The following is a 10,833-nucleotide window of genomic DNA, read 5'->3' as shown; positions in this document are numbered from 1 at the left end:
TGATTCTTGAAAAAACAATTCACTATATATACTACGGTTGCAAGCCACTTTGTTTCTCATTTCTTAGTTGCATTTGATCAATTCTCCAAATAACAGTATGGAATTTCACATTCTTCCCATCGTTACTTTTCTCATGGTGAGCTCCAATTCCTCCCCCATCCACTTTTCTTTAACATAAAGTAGCTCAAACTCTTGCTTTACACAGTAGGAAAAAATAATTATTTACTATTAGTATTTGAGTTTAATGATAATGTACTTATTATGTAAATTATTTTGCACTGATAACCAGTTAAAAGTTATAGTTGGTATAACTTTCAATATAATAAACTTAAACAATTTAATTATATAATTATTTTTAATTGAATAATAATATGACATTATTTTAAATTGTGGTGGCGTAATTTATATTTCTTAATTTTAAATTATTTGAGCAGTGGTGATTAAAGTGCATTGGTGAATAAGGTTTGGACTAATTAAGAGGATAAACCATTTTTATTTCATGTAAAGTTTATAATATTTTGTTAGTTTTATTAATTTTAAAATGTCTCACCTAGAGTTTCTTTAGAACTGTAGGTCTAAACATACGTATAATTTATTTTCTTTGTAGCCTAAATCTTTATTTTGCATGTGAAAATGATTGTCATATATGAGAAACTAATGGGGTTGTGTTACGAAACGCAGCTTGGTGTGGCAGCTAGTGCAGCATTATCTCCAGAATTTTACTGGAAGTCCGTGCTTCCCACCACACCAATGCCCAAAGCCATCACTGATTTGCTACACCCTGGTCAGTACAATAATAGTCTTACAAAACAAAACAAAATTAATATTTGACAAATATTTTACTTATTTCAAATTTTTTTCAGGCTATGAACCTCAACACTATCTTTGTTTTAGATTAAAGGGAGACTCTTTCTTCCTCCATTCCATAGTTTCTTCATGCAACTTGATAAGATGTTAGAAAAATCAAAATTTATTCAAATATTTAGATTATGTAATTTAAAATATATTTTGGATTTGATTTCGAAATCTAAAAATGCATAACATATTAATCTTAATAATTTAAAAATATATTTTAGATTGTATAATTTATAATGTATTTTTTAATTATACAATTTAAAAACATATTTTAAATTGAATAATATAAAATACATTTTAAAACAGTAAAATCCAAAATATAACTACAAATTTTAATTTTAGATTACAGAATTGAAATATAGATTATAGAATTCAAAATATTTTTGATCCATAGATAATTTAGATTTTCTGATAGAGATACTCAAGAAAGCCTTAAAGAGAATACTTCAAAAACACGTACCTTGGAGGGCAACAGGCTAGTCTTGTTATGTAAGGATAAATTTCAATGATACCATATGCTTTTGCAAATACGTCATTAAGCAAAATATTAGTTTTAACTAGTTTTTTATAAAAATAATATTAAGAAAAAAACATAAATAAGTTTTTTTAAAATTAAACATACATAAATTAATATGTAAAAAATCATTTTTTTATAATTTGTACTGTTAACTTGTGTTATTTTAACTTATAAAATAACGGCTTAAGAGTGTACTTAAAAAATCCAATATTATCAGTGAGACAGACTTCATAATCTGATGAAATCCGTGTGAAATTTATTACATATGTGAGCCTTATTTCTTAGTATATCATTGTCTAACTAACACGAATTTCTTTACTAGGTAGAAGCAAGTTTGTTCGAAAGAAAGTATATTCCATTGTGATTAGTAATTAGCACACAATAAAGTAATAGCCACTTTTTGTTTGAGAATGAGACAAATTGTAAAAAAAAATGCAGCTACGTACTTTTTTTCTCTATTCTTATTTTCACAAGTTTTCATAGAATTCCCACCGCATTATAATTGTAAGAATGTATAAGAAGCATATTAAAAATAATGAGTGATTACAGTTTTCTTAAGTTAAAGCTGAAAAGTATGCAGATTGGAAGGAAGAGAAAGACGGGTCTGCAGATGTAGGGAATGGTGTAAATGTTGGTGTAGAAAAGGGAAACCAGGGACAAGGAGGTGGCACTGATGTTAATGTTGGTGGAGGAAACGGTGGAGTGAATGTACACGCAGGACCAAAGGGAAAGCCGGTGCATGTTGGAGTTGGGCCACACTCTCCATTTGATTACACTTATGGAGCCAGCGAAACCCAATTACGTGATGACCCCAATCTGGTACTCTTCTTCTTGGAAAAGAACTTGCATCATGGAACCAAATTGGACTTGCTCTTCTCTCAAACCTCTAATGCTGAGGCCACATTCTTGCCTCGTCCTTTGGCTGATTCCATACCCTTTTCTTCAAACAAGGTCAATGACATATTGCACAGGTTCTCCATCAAGGCCTGGTCAGATGAGGCTCAAGTGGTGAAAAACACCATCAGTGAGTGTGAAAGGCCTATCATCAAAGGAGAGGAAAAGCGTTGCGTGACTTCCCTTGAGTCAATGGTTGATTTCGCCACTTCCAAGCTTGGGAATAATGTTGGTGCTATCTCCACAAATGTGAAAAAAGAAAGCAAGTGGCAACATTACAAAATAGCAGCAGGAGTTAAGAAATTGGGTGAGAAGAGTGTTGTGTGCCACAAGGAGAAATACCCATATGCAGTGTTTTACTGTCACAAATCAGATAGCAGTAAAGCCTATTCTGTCCCATTGGAGGGTGCTGATGGAAGCAGGGTCAAAGCAGTTGCAGTGTGTCACACTGACACATCAAATTGGAATCCCAAGCATTTGGCCTTCCAAGTGCTCAAAGTTCAACCAGGAACTGTTCCTATCTGTCACTTCCTCCCTCAGGGTCATGTTGTCTTTGTTCCTAAGTAGAAGACCAAAAGTCCTAAATATGATGTTGAATAATTAGGCAGTTTTAATAGCATAAAATGAGCTATAAAACTGAATCGTAGTATTATTATAGTATATCTCACGTTGTCTCAAGTTTGCTTTTACAGTTTTACGCATGTAATATGTAATATTGTTTTACAAATGCACCTTGACGTTCAGCTTTTGATTACAAATCACAGATGAAAATGCTTTCTACGTCATCTAATATCAGAACAAGCACCCAAAACATGATGTTAAAATTAAGAAGAATAATTTAGATATAAGGTATAAGACTATATATTACCATTGTTTGTTTCATTTTGGAAATCTTTGTCGTAATTCAACGTTTTCGCAACTGATTTAAGGACACGCAAAGGTATTTATTGTTTTTCCAATTCCTGTATAATATGTTAATAACTTTCGAGTGTGGCGAGGAATGTATTTGGCTTGTGCTTCCAACACATTCAATAGATAATTTACCTGATGATAATAAGTAAACGATAATAACTGCTATAACTTAATTACCATTATTTTATATAGGGTGAGTTCAGGTACTACCTGACAATTTGTCATTGTTGTTCTGCAATGTTCCAGTTTGTGTATTTGTTCTTTTACTCTTTGAGTCGTGTGCATCATTTTCATGAATTTCTGAATAAGTATTTATAATGTTGAAGTAAATAAATTGGTCAACAGCAACACTTATATACAAACGAAAAATAATTTGGACAAAAAAAATTACATCTGAAACTCACCACAGTTTATCTCAGATAAGGGTGTTCTTTTCGTTTGGTGACCTGCTGCAAATTCAGAATAATGAAAATCAATAACATACACAGCTAAAATTTTAATCAGAGTTATCATTGTAGGCTGAGTTTGTCTTTGAGTCATCTTCACTTTCATTGTTGAAAATTATGAATAATTTTTCACCTAGACCTCGAATTTGGTTCACAGAACCATCTTTTCGGTTTTTCATAGTTTTTTCTTTTCGGTTTTCATAGTTTTCACAATAAACTATGGTGACGACTCCCATATCTCTATTTTTACGAAAACCTTAATTTTATTTGGTTCCCTTCGTGATCCTGGTTGTGATAACGGAAGATAAAACAGATATCAGAGAGAGATAATTGCATAGAAGATTGATTCACTCTTACACTAAGAGTTACATTTAGTCCTCATCAAAACCACTAAGAAAACCTTCTTTACAACTCATTCTCCAAGAATTATTTCAAAACTTTTTTGTTTCCTCTCTGATCATATTACATCCTTATATAAAGTAATAATGATTGAAAAAAAGGTTTGATCATTTAATAAAAAAAGGTTTAAGCCATAAGATCTGTGCACAACCGCTTTTCCAGCAGCAATATATTTTGCATCTGCAATTGAGAGAGACACACAAGCTTATTTCTTGTTGTGCCAGGAGATCAGACTAGAACCAAGCAAGTGACATCTACCACTTGTGCTCTTCCTGTCTAACTTACATCTTACAAAATTTGAATAAGATTATCCAATAAGACTAATAGGAAAGTTAAAATGATACCATAGACCAACACATTTTTTCCTTTGAGATATTTATGGATCCTTTTAGCAACAATGAAGTGAGATTCCATGGGATTTGACTGGAATCAAGCATACAAGCATATAGCAAACATGATGTTTAATATGCTTGCAGTGAGATGGAGAAGGGATTCAATTAACCCTTTAAACTTCGTTTGATTTATAGATTTTCCAGCCAAATCAACATCCATGTAACAACTTGTTAACATAGGTGTTGCAGTTTTTTTGCAGTTTTCCATATCAAACTTATTCATAATGTCTCTACAGTGTTTGGTTTGACTCAAAAAGATGTCATTATTCATTTTTTTGACCTGCAGTCAAAGAAGTATGATAATTATCCCATCATGGACATCTCGAACTCCCTCTGCATAGTTGATACAAAATCTTCACATAGGTTGTCATTAGTAGCTCCAAAAATTATATCATCAACATAAACTTGAACTAAAATAATATCATATATAATCTTTTAAGAAAAAAAATTCTTATCATTTTTTCCTCTCCCATATCAAATACATAAGAGAAAATTGCTAAGTCTATCATACCATTCTCGACGAGCTTGTTTTAATCCATACAAAGTCATTTTAAGTTTGAAGACATGTTCAGGATGCTTGTGATCTTCAAAATTAGGAGGTTGAGAAATATACACTTCTTCATTGATAAAGCCATTCAAAAACGCGCCTTTTACATCCATCTGAAAAAAGTTTGAAGTCAATCATACATGCAAAAGCAAGCAATAATCTCACAACTTATAATCTTGCTATAGGGGCAAACGTTTCATCATAATCAATACCTTCTTCTTGATTATATCCTTTTGCAACAAGCCTAACTTTATTTCTAGTTATTATTTTTGCAATTGTACAACTCATAAGGGGTTTTCTTTATAATTGGTTTAATGAGTACTTTATTCATAACATAACAAATTGTGCTAATTGCATCAACCCATAAATATTTTGGTAGAGAAGACTCACTTAAAATGGTTCTTGCAAGTTCTTTAAGAGACCTATTTTTCCTTTCAACAACCCTATTTTGTTAGGGAGTTCTAGGAGCGGAAAAATTGTGATGAATAGCCCATTTTTCACTAAAAGAACTGAATTTTTCATTTTGAAATTCCCCACCATGATCACTTCGAATGGAATAAATATTGCTACAGTTTTTGTTTTGTAAAAGCTTAGCAAGCATTTTAAAAGCAAAAAAGGTATCACTCTTGGATTCAAGAAATAGGGTCCATGTGAATCTTGAGAAATCACCAACAATGACAAGTGTATAATAATTTCCACCAATGCTCATAGTTCTTGAAGGACCAAATAAATTCATATGAAGCAGCTCAAGAGGTCTTGATGTTGAAACAACATTTTTTAGTTTGAATTTTTTTTTTATCTTGTTTTTCCCTTTTGGCATGCTTCACTTATATGCTACAGTTTTTGTTTTGTAAAAGCTTAGCAAGCATTTTAAAAGCAAAAAAGGTATCACTCTTGGATTCAAGAAATAGGGTCCATGTGAATCTTGAGAAATCACCAATAATGACAAGTGTATAATAATTTCCACCAATGCTCATAGTTCTTGAAGGACCAAATAAATTCATATGAAGCAGCTCAAGAGGTCTTGATGTTGAAACAACATTTTTAGTTTGAATTTTTTTTTTAACTTGTTTTTCCCTTTTGGCATGCTTCACTTATATGATCCTTTTCAAACTTGATTCTTGGTAGACCATCAACAAGATTTCTTGAAATTAGTTTTTTTTTTAAATGATGCATGTAAATATGAGTTATCCTTCTATGCCACAACCAAGATTCTTCATGTTTGTTTAAAAGACAATTAATATTAGATGCAGAATGAGATATATCAAGTAAATAAACATTGATAAACCTTTTACCAACCATCTTAACATTCTGCGAATTTGGCATAATAATCATACAACAATTTGATTTAAATGTAACCAGATAGTTCTTGTCATATACTTGGCTTATGCTAAGAAGGTTGAGTTTCAGCCCTTCCACATACAACACTTCTTTGACAAGAAACGTGTTATGATCGCCTAGTGTGCCTCTGCTAAGGATCCTCCCTCGGTTATTGCCACCATATGTAACATAGCATCCATGCCTAAGTTGTAGATCCACAAATTTATTATTGTCCCCAGTCATGTGCTTTGAGCAACCACTGTCCAAATACCAAAGATGTTTTTTGGTTTTCAAATATTCCTGTAAAACAATTTAAGGAATAAGATTTGGTCCCCTTATTAATTTGAGTTCAATACTGTTAATTAAACTTTCAGGCATCCACTTAACAAGCCCCTTTGGAAAATCATATTTTCTAACTCTATATAATGTAATAGTGTGGCCTCTGTTTAAATAGTAAAAACAACTTATAAAGGTCTAGACATTGGTTCTTTGTTCTTGAAAAAACTTATGAAAGATTTGTGTTTGGTGCTTGGATTATAGCCTAGACCGGTTTTTCTAAAAACACAGTTCTGAGAACCAAGAACTGCTTCTAGATTTGACTGCCCTCTTGAAAACATGTCTAAGGTTTTTACAAGATATTGGACCTTTTTTTGGAGAGAGTCACAATTTTCACAATTTTTTATGTCAGCACATTTACAATAATATCTTTTATAAAAGATTTCTAGATTTTCAAAATCAATTTTGGTGTTGTTTAACTCTTCTTCTAAAGACTTGACTTTATTTTCTAACCAGTTGTTTAAACCTTTCAATCGATTGTTTAATAGAGCCAACATGTTATCTTTTTCATGTGTTTCCTTAAAAGCATCAAGCAATTTGTTAGAATATATGGCCTTAAACAAGAGGGTGGGTGAATTGTTTATAAGAGATTTTTGCAAACTTTCAAGGTATAATGAAATTCAATGCTGAATTACAGAGAAAAGAATCAAGGAAAAAAAGACTCAAAACTATTTTCAGATGATATCAGAAAAACAATCGATTGTTTATACCAGTTAGAACTTAAACTGCTTAAAAACAAGATTTAAAGAGTTAAGGGTAAGAGATAAGCACACAAGTAATTTATACTGGTTCACTCTTACACCAAAAGCTACATCTAGTCCCCAGAAACCATTGGGTAAACCACTATGCAATCAAAACCAGATTACAAACATCACACATCAAAGTAGTGACCTTGAACCCCTCAAGAAACACACTACCTTTGGCAAACCACACCAAGAATGTTGATCTTGAACACCTCAAGAACACACAACACTCCTTGGCAACACAAATACAAAAATACAGTAATCAAGGAAGAAGGGAATAGAATACACCTGGGTATTCCAAAGCTTAAAGTTCAGAAATTACAACCCAATCCTATTCCACACACTTAAGAATGATCCAAAGCTCTTTCAAATCTTGGAAAAATTGTTTTGATAAACTCTTTCTCTTACACCAAGATTAGGAGCATAAAACCACCTTTATATAGACCAACCAAGTGGTAAAAAACATTTAATAAAGGAGCCAAGTTAGTTAGGATCGTTTAAAACATATTAAAACCACTTAACAAAATTTTGTTAAGGTTTTCAGAAAAACAATCGATTGTTTTGTCAAAACAATAAGTTGAATTGACTTGACAACAAAGCCAAGCTTTTCAAAAACTGTTAAGGTAAAACAACCTGTTGAAATTTTAACAGCATTTTAGAAAACTCATCTTTTGAAAAGGTTAAAGATTCAAATGTGTTAGAATATATGGCTTTAAACTAGAGGGCGGGGGGGGGGGGGAGGGGGGTGAATGGTGAATGGTTTAAAGAGGGATTTCGAAAACTTTTAAGCCTTGAATGAAATTACTTCGAGAATATCTTGATTAAGAAATCAGTTTTTCAAAACACAAAGCTAAAAGCACAGCACCAGAAAAACAATCGGTTGTTTCGCAGAAACAATCGGTTGTTTATACTAGTTAACAAATATCAAAACTGAATTTAAAGAGTTAAAGGATAGAGAAAATGCACACAGAGATTTATACTGGTTCACTCTAAACCCAGAGCTACATCCAGTCTTCTCAGAAACCACTGAGGAACACCAGTAAGCAATCAAACCTATATCACTTACAACATGATCCTGCCGGTTGACTCGAGTGCAAGAGTCTTGCCACGTCAAAGGTATCTTCTCTCGATCAGCTTCGCACCACACTAGCCTTCGATCTTCACGTCTCAATTCTTCGCGAGAACCTGAAGAAAACAAAGACACAGAATGGCGCCGCAGCGGCCGATCGCGCTCCGACGCTCAAGTCAGTGACTGAATCACCAAATACTAAGAGAGAAAAGCTAAACTCAAGGAACCGTGCAAATGTTCTCTCAGCGTACTCAAGTGTTCTCAAAAGCGTAAAGAAGTGTTCTAAACGCGCGTACCTCAGAAGTTCGTTAGAGTTCCTTATATACCTGAGCACTTTCTCTCTTCTGACGGTTACACCTCTGGACACGTGGCTCGCATCCAGCTGTACACGTGTCACCATCTGGAGCCACCTTCTACTTGAGCGTTACCTTTACTCTTCAAGCTTTCAACTAAGTTACCCATGCAAGGAGTAACTACAGCTTCCTTGGAGCGCGATCTCTTCTAAGTGGCGAGTACGGGGTGTCACCATGCACACCTTCTCTGTGGTCTCGCCTGCCGCTATCACGATCTGCTTCACTTGCACATCGTGCATGTTCTGGTAAACTGTTCCCTTGCCTCGACCTCTGGCTAGGGAATGATCATCTGATAACTTCATCCTTCGTGCTCGTACTTCATGAAAGCTTTAAGCAAGCCTTCTTGATCTTTCGGCGATGTGCCCCCTTTTGGCGGTCTCTAACCACTTGGTCGCCTAAGACTCACATACGGCGACTATGACGCGAGCCTGGTGACCGCCGGTTATACACACCAGAGATCGGAGAACACCAAGCTAACAATTGGCGACTACACAAACTTCCCGATGTGCTTCCCTTCTGTCAGCCAAGTGTTCCGCTCAACACGTCTACATTATCGCCTGCTGCCACGTCATCACTTCCGACTACCTGATCGGTACACAAGCCCCCCAGTCTTAAGCTGAGACTTGACCAGCGAAAAGACTAAGAGGTCACGTCATCGTTGATCTACGTGGCACTGGTGCAGATTTCCGTATGTCCGTACCCTCTGCTTTTCTGACGCTCCACCAACCTCTTTTTCCATCACTCGACACGTGGCTTCATCAACGGTCGTCTTCAAGTGTCGTTTGCGCTTCCGAAAACGTTCGAAAAACCCTTAAACCCTTTGCGCTTCCACTGTTCCATCATCTTTCTTCACTCTCAAGCATTCCAAGCGTTTTCTCTGCGAACCACGAAGCTTCTCGTCTCTCTCAATCTCCAACTTTCTTCAACGCTCATCCGATCACAAAAAGGTAACCCTTTTACTCCTTCTATGGACATTTGCTGCATTTTAATCGGTTTGCATCATCCATTATCTGTCTGAAGCATACGTTGTGGGCTGTTTTTTCCTTTTCTCCTTTTCTCGTAACTTAGGGCTTCATCCTTCATAACGTTTATCCCAGCGAACCCTTATTCGTTCGCTCTGTCTTCTTCGTCCTCAATCGAGTCATTCTCTGTTATCCTCATTTCATCCCTTTCTCTTACCTTTGCAGTTCCTGCGATGGCTCACACGAAGTCCACCGCGAACCCTCCTCCTTCATCGTGAAACCCTCCACCCCAAGTGCGTAGGGTTGCCCCTGGGGCAAATCCTCCACCAGCGCGCAACCCATCACGAGCCTCTGGTGCTCCCTCTACACAGGCTAAGAGGCCTACCTCTTCTCACGCCAATCCCACTCAGGCAACTCCACCAGTCGCCGGAGGAGCCTCCCTTCCTCCGCAAGACTACAAGGAGCTCTACCCTTGGGCCACCCCAACTTTGCTAAAAGAAACTTCTTCGATAAATACTGAGTTGGGCGTGCACCGATTGAGGAAAGGAGACCAGCCCGACCTTTCCTTCCATAAAGAGCATGATAGCAAAGTGGTCGTGCTGCCCTGCTTCCCGGGTGAACCGATCTGCGCAGATGATAAGGGGAACAACGACGAGTTGTTCTGCTTTATCTACACCACTTTGTTCAAGAAAGTGAAGCTTAGGCTTCCTTTTACCCGCTTCGAGAGAGAGCTGCTAACCGAGCTCGATATCGCCCCCGCCCAGCTTCATCCCAACAGCTGGGCGTTTATAAGGGCGTCCCAAATTCTGTGTGCACACCTGTTGCTGCCGGCCTCAGTCGACGTCTTCCTCTTCCTGTTTGAGGCAAAGAACCCCGGAGATCGCCTCTGGGTCAGCTTGAACGAGATTGCTGGGAGATCCATCTTCTCAATCTTCCAGCAGTCTTACAAAGACTGGAAGGGGAAGTTCGTGAGGGTGTGCCAAAATGACCAAGACCCCTCATTGCTCGACGGCTTCCCCTTGTATTGGGTACACAAGGGGAACAAGGACTCTAAGGACAACTTTAGAAGACCAAGGAGCCCTGACAAC

The 10,833-nt window shown here is 36.2% G+C and overlaps 1 protein-coding gene across 1 annotated transcript; it reads left to right on the top strand.

The window, feature by feature from the left end:
- LOC137826604 (BURP domain protein RD22-like) lies at positions 1–2,993 on the top strand. Its single transcript, XM_068632627.1, has 3 exons — positions 1–136; positions 682–784; positions 1,953–2,993. The coding sequence occupies exons 1-3, from the start codon at positions 98–100 to the stop codon at positions 2,831–2,833; spliced, it is 1,023 nt and encodes a 340-aa protein (XP_068488728.1). The 5' UTR covers positions 1–97; the 3' UTR covers positions 2,834–2,993.
- The last annotated feature ends 7,840 nt before the right edge of the window (positions 2,994–10,833 follow it).

The sequence above is a fragment of the Phaseolus vulgaris genome, chromosome 8 (genome assembly GCF_000499845.2).
Source record: "Phaseolus vulgaris cultivar G19833 chromosome 8, P. vulgaris v2.0, whole genome shotgun sequence".
In the NCBI taxonomy this organism is placed as follows: Eukaryota; Viridiplantae; Streptophyta; class Magnoliopsida; order Fabales; family Fabaceae; genus Phaseolus; species Phaseolus vulgaris.
The sequence above is the reverse complement of the archived record's forward strand: the minus strand, read 5'-3'. Positions and strand labels throughout refer to the sequence as shown.